Genomic DNA, 17,667 nt, shown 5'->3' on the forward strand with positions numbered 1-17,667 from the left:
TATCCTCAGAAATGTGGTTAGACTCTTCAGCTGAAATATCTCAGCAGAGCAGACCTTTCTGTGAGCTTTTTTCTTGTCATGTCCACAGCCTTTTCTCTTCTCCGGGCAGCAGGAATCTGGCACGGCTTCATGGTTTCCCCAGCCCACACTTCTGGACCAGTCGGTGTAAGTGTCGGCACCGCAGCATTTGAACTGCAGCAAAAGTTAAAGTAGAAAAAAGGTTAAAAGTTAGAAGTTACATCCTAAATGCCTAAATTACATTTAGTCAGTTTTGACTGACTAAATGTAATTTCATTTTTAAAGCTGGTTCTGTTGACAACAGTATTTTTGCAGAAGAATTTTTGGCTGTTGAACCTTTTCATATTTTCATCATTTCACAATAAAAAAAAAAACAACAACTTCATAATAAAGTTTTTTTTTTGCCAACTGTCTACAAATGGTACTTACCAAGAGACTTAAATTCTTGCCCTTCCTGTCCCCCTCCCCCCCAAAAAAGTTTTTGCTCTAAATATATTCCATGCTGAAGAAAAAACTTGTGATCCACATAGAGGCAATTAGTTATAATTCATTTTATCTAAGAGTATCAAAATAAAGGGAGCTGACGACTGAAGCACGCAAACCTATTCCGAATTTCATTTGTACAAAACCAGCATGGTCCCTCAAACAACAACATCCTTCTTTCACTTCATAATAATGTGCTACATTGAGTTGGTTCATCACACAAAATCTCAATAAAACACATTGAGGTTTGTAGTTATAATGTAAAAATGTTGAAAGTTCAAAGGGTGAAAACACTTTATACCAAGCACTGTATATGGAAGAACACAGCCAGGATTTCACAGTTTCAAAACCCATTGAAGGGAAAAATAAACAGAAGAATAACGATGTGTTTGAGGTATTAATAACTCAGCTAAACTGGTCATATTTTCCTATAAAATGCTAAGTATTTTCTAATGTTTCAAGGGGCTAACGAACAGTTTCTAATGTTCATAAATGTTTTGACACCTGCAAGCTTGCAACTGTCCAAACCATAATTTGGGTACATTATTATCTTGTTTTCATTAAAATATTGGCATGCATTCACACCATCAGTGGGATTTCATTAGACCAGAATTTAGCAAGTAGTTTTCGATCTCCATGTCTGTTTGTTTAGCTGCAGCTGCATCAAAAAGGTTTCAACAATTTTATTTGGTTTTGTTCCTTTTTTTTTTTTAAAACACAGAACTCCTCACCTCTCTCCTCCAAACCCCAGATCATCCCGAGCAGAACCTGGGCTTTGACAGCGCTCTGCGTCCAGTGTCGCTGTAGTGACGACAGGACGTGGCTAACCTCCTCCGCCTCCTGCTGCCAGGTTAAACCATCGAAGTGGCAGTCGTACAGAACCAGAGGGTAGTCCACTGCCATGCTGCAAGCCAGAAGAACAAACCTATGAAAAATTATCTCCTGTTAAAAGACGCATCAAAATGCCTCTGCTGTCCTTATTTGATGCAGAGGAGTGGTGGCTCTACAGCAAGATCACTGGGTCACAAAGAGGCTCGTGCTTCTACCAAGGTTCTCTTCAGACCTGGCTTCAAGGGTTCAGCAGGAAGTTCAAGGATTTTTGTAAATGTTTTAAATATCTATAGAAGAAAAACATAATCTTACATGGGTTTAATTTATTTATTTCTGTTTTTTCCTTACTATCCTATTTAATAAAGGTTAAGGCTATTCTTTTATTCTAAAACATTGATGATTTGATGTTGTTTCCACTAGTTCAAAAAAGAAGAGCTCCTGAACTTTTTAAAAAGGTTTTATTGGCTCTAGTGGCCTTTATTTGATAGTTAATTGACAGGAAAGTGGGTAATGAGAGAAGGGGAAGACATGCGGCAAAGGTCGCCAGGCTGGGAATCAAACCTGCGATAGCCGCGGCGTCGAGGACTAAGGCCTCCATATGTGGGTTGTGCTTAACCCCTGCGCCACTACATCACATCCCCCTGAACGTTTTCTGATGATAAAAAATTCAAGGTACTTCAAGAACCTTAATTCTTCTTTGTACCAGCAAAAAGCAGCCCAAGTGCCAACAGGTCGCTGTTTTGTCACCTGTATTGAGGCTTTCTGGGGTTTTTCTCAACATCCAGCAGTTGATTGATTATCTCCAGAGCTTCCAGCTTCTGTCCTATCAAAAGAAGCACCGCCATCATGCAACGTACCTGCAGCAGGACATATGGTTAGTTGCAAATTACCCCCTACTTAAAGGGATGCACCGGCTTCACCTGAGTGTTAAGCTCTTATTACCTGGTGGTAAAGGAAGGCTAAACCTTTGATCTCAAACACAAACAGATCATATTGCTCTGTGCTGGAAACCTGCTGGGGCTGCAAAGGCCTGACTGAGGCAGACAAGATGGTCCTCTCAAACTGCAGGACCCCATTCCCCACGTCCATTTTGCACAGGTTGCGAAAGTCATGCGTTCCTTCGTATCTGTTGAGCACCAAAAGATCTTTATATTAGAAAAATTATGGGTGAAATCAGCATTTAATGTTTTACACTCACCGTTTTGCAGCATTTCCCATCAGCTCTACATCCAACAACCCTCGGGGGAAGTAGTAGCGGTACGTGCGGGACTGGCAGTCGAAACGCGCACTGAAACCTTGCTCTGCGGCTGCCCAGTCCAAGATCCGAATGTCCTGCGGCAAAACTCTATTCAGCATCTTCACGTATGGAAGCTCAGAGGTGGAAGCTTTTGATTTGGTGCCGAGATCGAGATTTTCAGGGAGGGTTACGCCAAGTCCTCCACAAAACTGGGAGGAGCGCAGGTCAATGGTTATAACCTGGGACGTAGAGAGATCAGTTATCATTTAGTTAAAGCCCATACACAAGACATACAGCTGCATTTTAAAATTTATTACCTGTTGAAATTTTCCATATCTTGTCTGTTTACAAACAGAAACTCTAAAGGAGACCTATCAGGTAAAAGTCACATTTTGCTCCTGATGCTTTTCAAAGATGTACGGTTGTATAATGGCGCATATGCTTGCAACCATTTTCAAGCTGAGTGTAAACGTTGAGTTGGGGGGGCGTGTTTTATTTGTAGAACAATTAGAAAAACCATTTTGCGTTTGTCTGTCACATTAAATAAATTGAATAAATAATGTTTAAAATAAATTAGCTCGTATACCTTCTAGAAGGCATCTGGAGGACTGATTTTCATCACATTAAACTCACCTGAGAAAAAGCACTGACTCCTTTATCAGTTCGGCCACAGCGGTGATAGTTGGAGCTCTGTCGGTCCTGAATCAGTCGTGTCTTCAGCAGCGCTTCAAACAGCCTGGCCTCCACCGTGTTGTCCGTGTTCTCCTGAACAGCGAAGCCCTGGTAGGCCCAGCCCAGGTAAGCCAGCTTCAGAGCCACATGGCGCCGGGGGTGTGAGCTGAAGTCAAAGGGACGCTTCTTGCCTGACTTCTTCTTGCTGCTCCCGGTGTTCCCATCAGACATCACGAAGTCCGAGCTTTCACTGGGGGGTGAACAGGAATGCATCCCCACGTCTTCTCCAGCATTTTCCTTCAGCTGGGACCTGAGCTTTTCCAGTTCATCTTCCAAGAGCTTTATCCTCTGAATTAAATCACCTGACATGCTGAATAGATGGATAGAAAGACAAAAAACGAAACATACATTCGCGTAAAACTATTAGGCTTCCAAATATTAAACAGATAACATTGAATGTTCTGATTTAGCATGAAGAAAATGTACTACTGACATTTAATGTCATTTACTGAATAAATCAAGTTGTTAGAAAACCTACTTAAAAGTTCATTCGCAGTTCAGAACTGCTACAAGGCTGCTAGCTTAATGTAAAAGGTATAGAAAACGGGATTTATAAAGTGCAACACAAGCTCTAAGTTTTACCTCTATAAATTTAAGAATTTACCTTTATGTTCCCGTTAAATCTCCACTTTCCAACAAATCTTTGGCTTGCTGTAACGAGCACGCTACTCTCCGTGTTGCTGCTAACATGGAGTCGGACAACTTTAGCAAGCGGACGTTCAGGCCGCAGAGGATTCTGGGAAGTGTAGTTCACAACGAAACCACCCGGAAAAAGAGTAGAACAGGGAACTGTTTGATGAAACTGAGGTAGGAGATTAAGATGAGATTTTTTGATGTTCCAGATCTAAACTTTCATTGATTTAATGTCCCTAAAACAATGACACATTTGTTACCATGGAGATTTATTCTTTGACCTTGACCTGCTCTACGCTAGACGAATTGTTAGCCTAAGTAAATGTTGTCTTTCAGCGTGTTCTTAATGTACAGTTCAGAAAAGAAATGCTTTTTACACATAGTCCATGTTTTTATCAAGAATTGAGTACTTTGTTATGTGTGCATTATTTTTGTGTGACAATAATATACCTTGTCCCAAATCATCATTTTCATAAAGTAGGCTATACCAGTTTTAAAATCTTTGGACATATTCAGATTTAGGTTTGGACTTTGATTGGACCATTGTAGCACATACTTATCCTTTGATCTAAGCCTTGCGCCTAAATTATGAGCCATTCATCTGCGATATCCTGAAAGAATATCTCAGCTTCCTGGTCTGCATCAGTTGTACATAATCATAATCTCAGGGGGGTTTAAGTTGATCTTGTTGTATATGATACACTAGGTCAAATAAAAATAATATTCAAGCAGATAACTGGAAGTAGCACATGGCAACGCTTATTTTCCAACAGGGAACCTGGTCTTCTTCTTTACAGGGCCAGCTCACATCTCTTGTGCACAGCAACAGCGCCACTAATGGCGATTTGTAATATTTCCTCTATCTTCAGATCTACAGCCAATGGCCTCCAACATAGGAACATAATCAGTGGCGCAAAAACGGGGTATGCACTGTATGCAACGCATAGGGGCGCTGCACTAGAGCGGGCGCAAAAACGATGTGGGGAATGCTTTTTCTAGTCAGCATTTTATGTACTTAACAGCTGTTTGTGTATGAAATGATCAATATAGCGTCCCGGATGAAAGGATGGTCTCTCAAACTGATGGTTCACAGTCCTTTATTCAACAGCCTTTGTATGTGAACACACTGTAAGAACTACAAAATATACAAATAAAATACCATCAGTAACTCAAACAGTGTTGTTCTAACCTTTTACCTTAACATATGAATCCTTTACCTTATGTTCTATAATTATGTTTAGAGAATGGATATTTCAGTTGCCTGAAATTATTTGCCAAAGTGAAAAGAGGGGAACCAAATATTTTAGCCACTTGATATAATCTGCTCCCACTCTATAACATGGGAATATATCAGTTTACCAGCAACTCTTTAACTTTGCTTTGGAAACATTTGCTCTTCATTTCACAAAGGTAAGGGGCCTTGGGATTTAAACTATCTTTCCATAGCTACCTTATATTAAAGTCCTGTAAGGATAAATATCAAACATAGTTTTCAAAATGTAATTTATTAACCATTATACACCATACATAAACTAGCACACCACAACAAACTCAGGAACCTAAGGCAAACACGCAAAGCACTGATAAGTTTTTTTAAATTGGGTTTCCCACACACTCCTGATGGAACCACCTCAGGGCCATGTCACACTGGATCTAGGAAAGAAACCAAAAAGATAAGGATTATTTTTTTAGAAAATATGTATTTACATTTGCAATACACAATCAATCATTTTAGATTCCCTTATTTTCCAACTGCTGGAGGATCACAAGGGGAAATAACGAAAATACAAACACAAAGGAGTAAGTAGACTAAAGGAACCGAATTAGAACAAACAAAAATAACTACAAACAAGAAATAAAAATAATTAGAATCACCAATGAAGTACAGATGTGGAAAAGCAAGGCAGAAATAAATGGAAACAACTAAGGAACACCAAAAGGATCTGAGGAGGATGCCAGCGGAACAGCAGCCTTGGAGGACACTGGCGGCAGAGTAGAAACCTTGGCGGAGCAAGTACCTTGGTACCAACAGGACTCGCTAGGAAGCCCTGGAAGTCAGCCCGGAGACCAACGTGCCTCGCTATGAAACCCTGAAGGTCAGCCCGGAGACCAACGGGCCTCGCTAGGAAGCCCTGGAGGTCAGCCCGGAGACCAACGGGCCTCGCTAGGAAGCCCTGGAGGTCAGCCCGGAGACCAACGGGCCTCGCTAGGAAGCCCTGGAGGTCAGCCAGGAGACCAACGTGCCTCTCTAGGAAGCCCTGGAGGTCAGCCAGGAGACCAACGTGCCTCTCTAGGAAGCCCTGGAGGTCAGCCAGGAGACCAACGTGCCTCTCTAGGAAGCCCTGGAGGTCAGCCAGGAGACCAACGTGCCTCTCTAGGAAGCCCTGGAGGTCAGCCAGGAGACCAACGTGCCTCTCTAGGAAGCCCTGGAGGTCAGCCCGGAGACCAACGTGCCTCTCTAGGAAGCCCTGGAGGTCAGTCCGGAGACCAACGGGCCTCGCTAGGAAGCCCTGGAGGTCAGGCCGGAGACCAACGGGCCTCGCTAGGAAGCCCTGGAGGTCAGCCAGGAGACCAACGTGCCTCGCTAGGAAGCCCTGGAGGTCAGCTTGGAGACCAACGGGCCTCGCTAGGAAGCCCTGGAGGTCAGCCAGGAGACCAACGGGCCTCGCTAGGAAGCCCTGGAGGTCAGCCCGGAGACCAACGTGCCTCGTTAGGAAGCTCTGGAGGTCAGCTTGGAGACCAACAAGACTCGCTATGAAGCCCTGAAGGTCAGCCAGGAGACCAATGGGACTTGCTAGGAAGCCCTGGAGGTCAGCCCGGAGACCAACGGGCCTTGCTAGGAAGCCCTGGAGGTCAGCCTGGAGACCAACGGGCCTCGCTAGGAAGCCCTGGAGGTCAGCCCGGAAACCAACAAGACTCGCTACGAAGCCCTGCCTCCCCTGCCAACAACTTTCAAGCGTTAAGCTCTTCTGCCAACAGCCCCCAAGTGTCCAGCTCCCCTGACCAAAAAAGTCCTGTTGTCCTCAAGCTTTTCTGCCACATATAATCAAGCATGAAGCTTGGAGCCCTCATGACACTTCTTTATTTAGAAGTGCCATCTTTCAAGCGCCTCTTTGGCACTCTCAGGCACTGAAGCGTATTCATCACACGTCTGAATACCGACGGCTGCCTCTGTGGCTGGTCTGAAAGCGACTGGCTGCCTTCGTGGCTCTCCTCTTCAGATGGTTGCTGGTTCCGCTGTTCCACTTCAGGCTGCAGGTCGGTGTTGTCCTCCTCAAAGGCGGTGTTTATATCCTTCAGGGCGGTGTTTTCCTGCTTAAGGGCAGTGTTTTCCTGCTTAAGGGCAGTGTTTTCCTGCTTAAGGGCAGTGTTTTCATGCTGAAGGGCGCTTTTTTCCTCCTCCAAGGCGGTGTGTTTTTGCCTCAGGGTGATGTTTTCCATTGTTAGGGTATTTGTTTCCTGCTCTAAGTTTGTGCTCCTCTGCTCCAGGGTGGTGCTTTTCACCTCCAGAGAAGTGATTGAGAGCATCAGGATGGATTTCTCATGCTCCAGGGTCCTTCTTCTCAGATTCAGGTAGGTGTTCTGCTCCTCCAGCTCGTTGTTCTCTTCCTCGAAAATGATGTTTTCCCGATCCAAGTCTTGGTTTCTCCGCTGCAAGACGCGATTTGTCTCCTGCAAAAAAAGGACCATCTGCAGCAGAATGATGTTGTCCTCTCCTATGATGTTACTTTCTTGCTCCAGGGTGGTATTTTCCTCTTCCAGGGTGCTGATTCTCTGGTCCAAGGCGGTGTTTTCCTGCTCGAAGGCAGTCTTTTCTTTTTCCAGTATATTACTTTTCTGCTCTAGAGCACTGCTTTTCAGCTTCAGGGCAGTGTTTTTCTGCTCCAGGATTGTAATTTTCTGGTCTAAGACTGTATTTTCCTGCTCCAGGGTGGTGTTTCTTTGACCCAAGGCAGTGTTGATCTGCTTTAATGTGGTGTTATTTGCCTTTAAGGTTCTGTTTACATTGAACAGTTGTTTTAATCCCTCTTCTTTCTCTTGAAGCAGATTGTGTATTTCCACTGCAGCTTTTTCAATGCTCATGACTTGAGTCTTTAAGTCCTCATTTGTGTTAATCAGACACTGTCTCTCAATGGACATCGTGTTGACCTCTTTCAAGATGCCATGGAGCTTCTGTGTCTCTCTAGCTAAACTCTGTTGTATTTTTTCACTCCTAGAATCAGAAAATGACGCTATATTGGTCTGAGTCATTGTTGATACTTTTTGTTGCTTCATATGGATGTTTTTCTGCTCCAAGTCTGTGTTTCTTTGCCCCAGAGAGGTGTTTTCCTGCTTCGGTATGTTATCCTCCTTTAAAATTCTGTTTCTGCCGAACAGTTTTTTTAATTCCTCGTCTTTCTCCAAAAGCAGTTTGTCTTTTACAAGTGCAGCTTTTTCTAAGTTTATTACTTGAATCTTCAAGTCCTCGTTGGCTTTAATCAGCGACTGTCTTTCAGCTGAAATCAAGTTGACTTCTTTCAAGAGATCATGGAGCTTCTGTGTCTCTCTAGCTAGTTTTTCATTCCCAGAATCAGAAGTCGATGCCTTATTGCTCTGATTCATTCTTTTTATCTGGACAATCCAAAAACTGCTTAATGTTTTCTTTTGTTTGTTAGGATTTGCCGTTTTATCTGGAAAATCCTTCGTTTTCAATCTCTTGATAGGAGACGATCCTTTTGCTTGCTCGCTCTCTCTCTTCTGCAATGGTTATGATGCGATGCTTATAATGTTCAGCACTATAAGCTGAACAGCCTAACTCCACAAAGAGAGCGTCACTCTTTGTGACGTCAATGTGCATGATGTCACAAACGGATATCAGTACCTCAGCAGAACAACTAGAAAATTGCTCAAGTTTGAATAAAAACAAACTTTATGGCTGAATGCAGCTCGGCTTAGCTGATGGTTATTGGACCAGTTCAGCTGGTAACATATCACCAAGACTGAAATCCGCACTTGGGAGACAGCGGCTCTTGAGGACAATGGACTGGCACAGCCGGGTGCGGTTGCGAGGACCAACGGTCAAAAGGAAACATTCTGCCCGAAAACAGAAAAAGAGGAAACGGGCTAACTGGTTGAAAGTGGCGTACCTAGGCCTACCCCTAAAACTGTATGAATCAGGTCGCCACCCTTCCCGTAAAATACGGAGTCGTCCCATATTTGGCCGTTAAATGTGCGTCCCGTATTGAACCGATACATAACTGTCCGATAGAAACGCCTATCATACACACATCAACACTAAGTTTAACAATAATGACCAAAATAAAACACAGGAAATATTAAGGTCAGCTAAATTGTCGTGGTGGGAACTAAAGGACCCCAGAACGCTACGGACCGACGCTGAACGTCACGGTTGCCTAGAGACGGACACTACGCAGCCGCGGTGAGCTGCTATCAACCCGCGTCTTTTTAAAACGTCCTCGACCCGATTCCATGTCCTAAGAAGCAAAAACGCTTTTAAAAATACAGACGTGAGAAAAAAGACGCCATTATAAGCTGAACAATTTCAGTTAGGACGGATACTGTGTACATCGAAAGACAAAAAAAAGAAAAGTGTCCGTCGTGGCGCAGTGTGCTGCTGTATGTCAGACAGAATGGATCAGGAGAGGAACCGCAGACCCATCAGAACCTTAAGAACCAGAAATCAGCCTCTCTTCATCCTCAATCATCTCCTGATGCTGACATGGTACAGAACATTTAGTTATGATTGATTAAGTTTCTTATTGCGATTTTAGTTCACTATTGTGGTTTGATTCTTTGCTTAGGATGTTGAGTTTGGATGATATTTAATAAATAATAGCATTAGCCAAAATAAGTGGCCATTTAAAGAACAAATCATACGAATAGATTAACAGTAAATACATAAATATTTCCTACATTATATTACTTTTTGTGTGTTTTATTCAAAAATGTTGATATATTTTATGAATAATTGCCCAGTGGTCATTTAATATATTATTTCACTAATATTTTATTAATGCGGTTTACCAGTTTGGATAATCTGACAATGAAGAAAAAACATGCTAAGCCAAAGTGCACCAGACCAGACCTGCAGGCAGGGCCGGTTCTAGACGGGGCTAATAGGGGTTCTAAAGAAATTATACTAAATAAATGTATTTTTAAAATATTCAGTGGTAGATATTTTTTTTTCTTCACAATTTTCTTTTTAAGGTATTATTGAAAATACACAAAAATTATTTTTAATAAAAATTAATTTAATGAATTAAAAATAATGGTACTACTCTTTTAACTGCTGTATGAAGATAGGATCACACTTTCCATCTACTAAATCAGGGATCTGCAACCCGAATCTTTGGAGACACAAGTGGCTCTTTGGCTCACATTATTTAATGATGAAATATTGCTCTGTTTTTATTTAACTCTTTTTTTTAAGTGTCTCCATAAAAACACTGTATGCACAGGAAATTCAAGAAAATTATAGTTTTTTTGTGCCTAGGTTGATTTTTAGTGGACATAAAAAAATGTAAATTCCATTTTTTATGTCCAAATTAGTAAATGAGTAGGTTGTCGTCATTGATCCTTAATTTGTGAGAAATAAAAAAACATCGTTGCGCAAATATTGATTGAAATGGTTAGTATTGGAGTTAATAATCAGATACAAAAATGTTTTGGAGGAATTTTTTGGCTTCTGACACTATTGCATGATTAAACACTCCCCGGGTCAAATTGACCCACAAACACCCTAGAAACGAACACAACAGGAGGGTTAGGTCTTGTGTTGCTTTTAACAAGTTTTCTTCCTGTATTGTCCTTTATTTAGCTACGTCATCTGTGCCCAGCCTCCCTGTTTCTGCTGGTTAGAAGCATCCTAAGCGGTGAACCTTTGGCCAAGTTTCAAATTGTTGTTCTTTTTTTTTTTAAGATTTGAAAAAAATGTCTTCCAATATTGCTCTGCATTTAACTCGGACATCTCCCATCATCTCTGACTTTGTTTTGCTAAGTAGGCTAATTCATCATATGAATGGATTAATTCAAAGAGCCAATAACCTTTAACCTGTACAACCTATTGATTTGAGCTCTGTTCTTAGAAAGAACTAACAGGTAAACAGTTTAAAATTAACATAGAATATGGATCGAAATTTTTTTTAGGTTCTTTATTGAGCTTAAACCTAGAGGTTTAAGCAAGGAGAATGTTTTTGAGCATATAATCACATAAAACAAAAATGTATATTATGATCAAACAAGTTTGTTTGTTGATGTGTAAAGATGGTTGTGATGATGAATTAGTCGACATTCTCATAATTTTTGCGTTTAATGTCCAGGCAGAGGCACACTCCGACTACCACGCCAAACACCTGCAAAGGGTAAAAGATGGAGTTAGACGCTGGGAATGAAATAATGTAGCATACCTAAAGAGTTGCTTTAGCTTTTAAAATAATATAACTGACTTTTAATTTGCTTGAGTAAGAATGGAGTCTGATTTTTGCAGAATCCTACCAGGTAAAATTTACATTTGCTCCATAAATGCAGTGGCTAAACATGTGCTTCTGTCGTGTATTTTCCCAAGGGAAGATCTAAAGCCTGCCTTTGATTCACATTCTGGCTTTTAATGAATACATTTTTACATAATTTAAGGCTTCTGACATCTTATTAAAACTTTATAAGCAGTTTACCTCTGTGATTCCAAGAGCAATGCAAACACCGCCGACCCACACCAGATTCTTCAACAGAAAGAGCTTTATAGCTGAGATACATCCCTGAGGAAGAAGACAGAGTTTAACTGTTTATCCTCAGAAATGTGGTTAGACTCTTCAGCTGAAATATCTCAGCAGAGCAGACCTTTCTGTGAGCTTTTTCCTTGTCATGTCCACAGCCTTCTCTCTTCTCCGGGCAGCAGGAATCTGGCACGGCTTCATGGTTTCCCCAGCCCACACTTCTGGACCAGTCGGTGTAAGTGTCGGCACCGCAGCATTTGAACTGCAGCAAAAGTTAAAGTAGAAAAAAGGTTAAAAGTTAGAAGTTACATCCTAAATGCCTAAATTACATTTAGTCAGTTTTGACTGACTAAATGTAATTTCATTTTTAAAGCTGTTTTCTGTTGACAACAGTATTTTTGCAGAAGTATTTTTGGCTGTTGAACCTTTTCATATTTTCATCATTTCACAATAAAAAAAAAACAACAACTTCATAATAAAGTTTTTTTTTTGCCAACTGTCTACAAATGGTACTTACCAAGAGACTTAAATTCTTGCCCTTCCTGTCCCCCTCCCCCCCAAAAAAGTTTTTGCTCTAAATATACAGGTCCTTCTCAAAATATTAGCATATTGTGATAAAGTTCATTATTTTCCATAATGTAATGATAAAAATTGAACATTCATATATTTTAGATTCATTGCACACTAACTGAAATATTTCAGGTCTTTTATTGTCTTAATATGGATGATTTTGGCATACAGCTCATGAAAACCCAAAATTCCTATCTCACAAAATTAGCATATCATGAAAAGGGTCTCTAAACGAGCTATGAACCTAATCATCTGAAACAACGAATGAACTCTAAACACCTGCAAAAGATTCCTGAGGCCTTTAAAACTCCCAGCCTGGTTCATCACTCAAAACCCCAATCATGGGTAAGACTGCTGACCTGACTGCTGTCCAGAAGGCCATCATTGACACCCTCAAGCAAGAGGGTATGACACAGAAAGATATTTCTGAACGAATAGGCTGTTCCCAGAGTGCTGTATCAAGGCACGTCAGTGGGAAGTCTGTGGGAAGGAAAAGGTGTGGCAGAAAACGCTGCACAATGAGAAGAGGTGACCGGACACTGAGGAAGATTGTGGAGAAGGACCGATTCCAGACCTTGGGGGACCTGCGGAAGCAGTGGCTCCAGCGAGAGCTGCAGATCACGATCTGATGAAGCCAAAAGGACCACATCATCTGCAAAAAGCAGAGATGAGATCCTAAGGCCACCAAATCGGATCCCCTCAACACCTTGGCTGCGCCTAGAAATTCTGTCCATGAAAGTGATGAACAGAATCGGTGACAAAGGGCAGCCCTGGCGGAGTCCAACTCTCACCGGAAACGAGCCCGACTTACTGCCGGCAATGCGGACCAGACTCTGACACCGGTCATACAGGGACCTGACAGCCCGTATCAAAGGGCCCGGTACCCCATACTCCCGGAGAACCCCCCACAGGGCTCCCCGAGGGACACGGTCGAACGCCTTCTCCAAGTCCACAAAACACATGTAGACTGGTTGGGCGAACTCCCATGCACCCTCCAGGACCCTGCCGAGGGTGTAGAGCTGGTCCAGTGTTCCACGACCAGGACGAACTCAGCTAAACTGGTAATATTTTCCTATAAAATGCTAAGTATTTTCTAATGTTTCAAGGGGCTAACGAACAGTTTCTAATGTTCATAAATGTTTTGACAACACCTGCAAGCTTGCAACTGTCCAAACCATAATTTGGGTGCATTATTATCTTGTTTTCATTAAAATATTGGCATGCATTCACACCATCAGTGGGATTTCATTAGACCAGAATTTAGCAAGTAGTTTTCGATCTCCATGTCTGTTTGTTTAGCTGCAGCTGCATCAAAAAGGTTTCAACAATTTTATTTGGTTTTGTTCCTTTTTTTTTTTAAACACAGAACTCCTCACCTCTCTCCTCCAAACCCCAGATCATCCCGAGCAGAACCTGGGCTTTGACAGCGCTCTGCGTCCAGTGTCGCTGTAGTGACGACAGGACGTGGCTAACCTCCTCCGCCTCTTGCTGCCAGGTTAAACCATCGAAGTGGCAGTCGTACAGAACCAGAGGGTAGTCCACTGCCATGCTGCAAGCCAGAAGAACAAACCTATGAAAAATTATCTCCTGTTAAAAGACACATCAAAACGCCTCTGCTGTCCTTATTTGATGCAGAGGAGTGGTGGCTCTACAGCAAGATCACTGGGTCACAAAGAGGCTCGTGCTTCTACCAAGGTTCTCTTCAGACCTGGCTTCAAGGGTTCAGCAGGAAGTTCAAGGATTTTTGTAAATGTTTTAAATATCTATAGAAGAAAAACATAATCTTACATGGGTTTAATTTATTTATTTCTGTTTTTTCCTTACTATCCTACTTAATAAAGGTTAAGGCTATTCTTTTATTCTAAAACATTGATGGTTTGATGTTGTTTCCACTAGTTCAAAAAAGAAGAGCTCCTGAACTTTTTTTAAAGGTTTTATTGGCTCTAGTGGCCTTTATTTGATAGTTAATTGACAGGAAAGTGGGTAATGAGAGAAGGGGAAGACATGCGGCAAAGGTCGCCAGGCCAGGAACAGCCGCGGCGTCGAGGACTAAGGCCTCCATATGTGGGTTGTGCTTAACCCCTGCGCCACTACATCACATCCCCCTGAACGTTTTCTGATGATAAAAAATTCAAGGTACTTCAAGAACCTTAATTCTTCTTTGTACCAGCAAAAAGCAGCCCAAGTGCCAACAGGTCGCTGTTTTGTCACCTGTATTGAGGCTTTCTGGGGTTTTTCTCAACATCCAGCAGTTGATTGATTATCTCCAGAGCTTCCAGCTTCTGTCCTATCAAAAGAAGCACCGCCATCATGCAACGTACCTGCAGCAGGACATATGGTTAGTTGCAAATTACCCCCTACTTAAAGGGATGCACCGGCTTCACCTGAGTGTTAAGCTCTTATTACCTGGTGGTAAAGGAAGGCTAAACCTTTGATCTCAAACACAAACAGATCATATTGCTCTGTGCTGGAAACCTGCTGGGGCTGCAAAGGCCTGACTGAGGCAGACAAGATGGTCCTCTCAAACTGCAGGACCCCATTCCCCACGTCCATTTTGCACAGGTTGCGAAAGTCATGCGTTCCTTCGTATCTGTTGAGCACCAAAAGATCTTTATATTAGAAAAATTATGGGTGAAATCAGCATTTAATGTTTTACACTCACCGTTTTGCAGCATTTCCCATCAGCTCTACATCCAACGACCCTCGGGGGAAGTAGTAGCGGTACGTGCGGGACTGGCAGTCGAAACGCGCACTGAAACCTTGCTCTGCGGCTGCCCAGTCCAAGATCCGAATGTCCTGCGGCAAAACTCTATTCAGCATCTTCACGTATGGAAGCTCAGAGGTAGAAGCTTTTGATTTGGTGCCGAGATCGAGATTTTCAGGGAGGGTTACGCCAAGTCCTCCACAAAACTGGGAGGAGCGCAGGTCAATGGTTATAACCTGGGACGTAGAGAGATCAGTTATCATTTAGTTAAAGCCCATACACAAGACATACAGCTGCATTTTAAAATTTATTACCTGTTGAAATTTTCCATATCTTGTCTGTTCACTAGGCCTGTCACGATAGCAAATTTTGCTGAGCGATTAATTGTCTCAAAAATTATTGCGATAAACGATAATATTGTTTGAAGACCTTTTTACACTGATTTAATGGAAATGACGTAATAATGCATGCGATTTCCTGCCAAAGATAGATACACTTTATTTTCAGAGGAACACTTAACACTTGAGCTGATAAACAAAATAAACAAAACAACCAAAAACAAAAATAAAATGGATTCTCAGTCTCCATTAACAAAAAACGCACTTGAAAAAAAAAACTAAACAACATAAAGCCAAAGTGGAAATAAATACTGCATTCAACCAAAAGAGTGCAGATTATGAAGTCTGTATATTATGTTGCCCTTCAGTAATAATTAGATTTAAATAGAGAAGATGGGCACATCGACTACCTGATGCAATAGTTCACCCTACACGGTTTTTCTGCTCCTATTTTTCCCCTTACAACAATCTTAAAACGTTGGTCTTTCTAAGATTGTGTGGTGTGTTACGGTTGATCGTCGTTGCCGCTCCGACCCAAATCGGGGGTTTTCCCAACTGGGAGCTTAAAGCAGCCTGTTGAATGTGACAGGTAGCCAATCAGAAAGCGCGGATTCTCCTCCATGTTTTCTGAGGGGAAATTACGGAGGGGAATCCCAAACAGCTGACACGGCGCAACCCGAAGTCCAGCGGACATTGGAGATGATATGTGGAAACAACATTAATGTTTATTCAACATGCAAAGAATATAGAAATGACAAGGGGAGGAGTTGGAGCCAAATTGCTACCGCAGTTGACAACCCCGATAACTTTTCAGTTCAGCTGTTCTTCGTTAACTTGACGTAAATAGGTTCTAATGATTTTCATTCAGTCAGGACTTTACGCTGACACTAGCCACATGTATTGCAGGCCCGGTTTTAAAATTAGTTCACTGAACTTGTAGCCATTATTTTGTGCCCATTGTTGGACACCACACGGCAGGAACGAACCCGATCGTTCCTACCTAGGATTTCTGTCGGGTAATGTGTGGTCTCAGGTTTTGAAAATGGGCCGATCATGTCGTGTGCGCTGGGCTTTACACTAAGGAAATGAGGAAGGGAGGAGTCAGTGGAGAGCACCGGAGTTGAGTCTTTTTTCATTCAGTCTCATTAGCTGAAAGAGGAAAAAGGTCGGAAGAGACGATAGTGCCGATAATTAAAATTACCTGATAGTTTTAATTTATCATACGATTAACCGATTTATCGTTTATCGCGACAGGCCTACCACAAACAGAAACTTTAAAGGAGACCTATCAGGTAAAAGTCACATTTTGCTCCTGATGCTTTTCAAAGATGTACGGTTGTATAATGGCGTATATGCTTGCAACTATTTTCAAGTGTGAGTGTAAACGTTGAGTTGGGGGGGCGTGATTTATATGTAGAATTAGAAAAACCATTTTGCGTTTGTCTGTCACATTAAATAAATTGAATAAATAATGTTTAAAATAAATGAGCTCGTATACCTTCTAGAAGGCATCTGGAGGACTGATTTTCATCACATTAAACTCACCTGAGAAAAAGCACTGACTCCTTTATCAGTTCGGCCACAGCGGTGATAGTTGGAGCTCTGTCGGTCCTGAATCAGTCGTGTCTTCAGCAGCGCTTCAAACAGCCTGGCCTCCACCGTGTTGTCCGTGTTCTCCTGAACAGCGAAGCCCTGGTAGGCCCAGCCCAGGTAAGCCAGCTTCAGAGCCACATGGCGCCGGGGGTGTGAGCTGAAGTCAAAGGGACGCTTCTTGCCTGACTTCTTCTTGCTGCTCCCGGTGTTCCCATCAGACATCAAGAAGTCCGAGCTTTCACTGGGGGGTGAACAGGAATGCATCCCCACGTCTTCTCCAGCATTTTCCTTCAGCTGGGACCTGAGCTTTTCCAGTTCATCTTCCAAGAGCTTTATCCTCTGAATTAAATCACCTGACATGCTGAATAGATGGATAGAAAGACAAAAAACGAAACATACATTCGCGTAAAACTGTTAGGCTTCCAAATATTAAACAGATAACATTGAATGTTCTGATTTAGCATGAAGAAAATGTACTACTGACATTTAATGTCATTTACTGAATAAATCAAGTTGTTAGAAAACCTACTTAAAAGTTCATTCGCAGTTCAGAACTGCTACAAGGCTGCTAGCTTAATGTAAAAGGTATAGAAAACGGGATTTATAAAGTGCAACACAAGCTCTAAGTTTTACCTCTATAAATTTAAGAATTTACCTTTATGTTCCCGTTAAATCTCCACTTTCCAACAAATCTTTGGCTTGCTGTAACGAGCACGCTACTCTCCGTGTTGCTGCTAACATGGAGTCGGACAACTTTAGCAAGCGGACGTTCAGGCCGCAGAGGATTCTGGGAAGTGTAGTTCACAACGAAACCAC

The 17,667-nt window shown here is 42.1% G+C and overlaps 2 protein-coding genes and 1 long non-coding RNA gene across 5 annotated transcripts; 1 reads left to right on the forward strand and 2 right to left on the reverse strand.

Moving 5' to 3' along the window:
• The first annotated feature begins 96 nt into the window (after positions 1-96).
• On the forward strand, positions 97-1,643 carry LOC114152133 (uncharacterized). The gene is made up of 2 exons (XR_003597072.1): positions 97-165; positions 1,223-1,643. It is a non-coding gene; the product is annotated as an uncharacterized LOC114152133 (long non-coding RNA).
• On the reverse strand, positions 106-4,066 carry LOC114152130 (tRNA pseudouridine(38/39) synthase-like). Of its 2 annotated transcripts, none has more exons than XM_028029873.1 (7): positions 3,906-4,066; positions 3,203-3,611; positions 2,531-2,808; positions 2,275-2,458; positions 2,080-2,189; positions 1,233-1,405; positions 106-192 (listed from the first exon to the last, which is right to left on the reverse strand). In XM_028029873.1, the coding sequence occupies exons 2-7, from the start codon at positions 3,608-3,610 to the stop codon at positions 128-130; spliced, it is 1,218 nt and encodes a 405-aa protein (XP_027885674.1). In that variant the 5' UTR covers position 3,611; positions 3,906-4,066; the 3' UTR covers positions 106-127. The 2 variants fall into 2 exon arrangements, with proteins under 2 accessions (XP_027885674.1, XP_027885673.1); XM_028029872.1 differs by having other exon boundaries at positions 1,233-1,426.
• A 7,051-nt stretch (positions 4,067-11,117) lies between these two features.
• LOC114152397 (tRNA pseudouridine(38/39) synthase-like) lies at positions 11,118-17,667 on the reverse strand. Of its 2 annotated transcripts, none has more exons than XM_028030298.1 (9): positions 17,507-17,667; positions 16,804-17,212; positions 14,879-15,156; positions 14,623-14,806; positions 14,428-14,537; positions 13,593-13,786; positions 11,771-11,908; positions 11,605-11,688; positions 11,118-11,286 (listed from the first exon to the last, which is right to left on the reverse strand). In XM_028030298.1, exons 2-7 carry the CDS (start codon positions 17,209-17,211, stop codon positions 11,844-11,846), a joined length of 1,239 nt encoding a protein of 412 aa, XP_027886099.1. In that variant the 5' UTR covers position 17,212; positions 17,507-17,667; the 3' UTR covers positions 11,118-11,286; positions 11,605-11,688; positions 11,771-11,843. The 2 variants fall into 2 exon arrangements, with proteins under 2 accessions (XP_027886099.1, XP_027886100.1); XM_028030299.1 differs by having other exon boundaries at positions 11,120-11,286; positions 13,593-13,765.

This window comes from Xiphophorus couchianus, chromosome 10, assembly GCF_001444195.1.
Source record: "Xiphophorus couchianus chromosome 10, X_couchianus-1.0, whole genome shotgun sequence".
In the NCBI taxonomy this organism is placed as follows: Eukaryota; Metazoa; Chordata; class Actinopteri; order Cyprinodontiformes; family Poeciliidae; genus Xiphophorus; species Xiphophorus couchianus.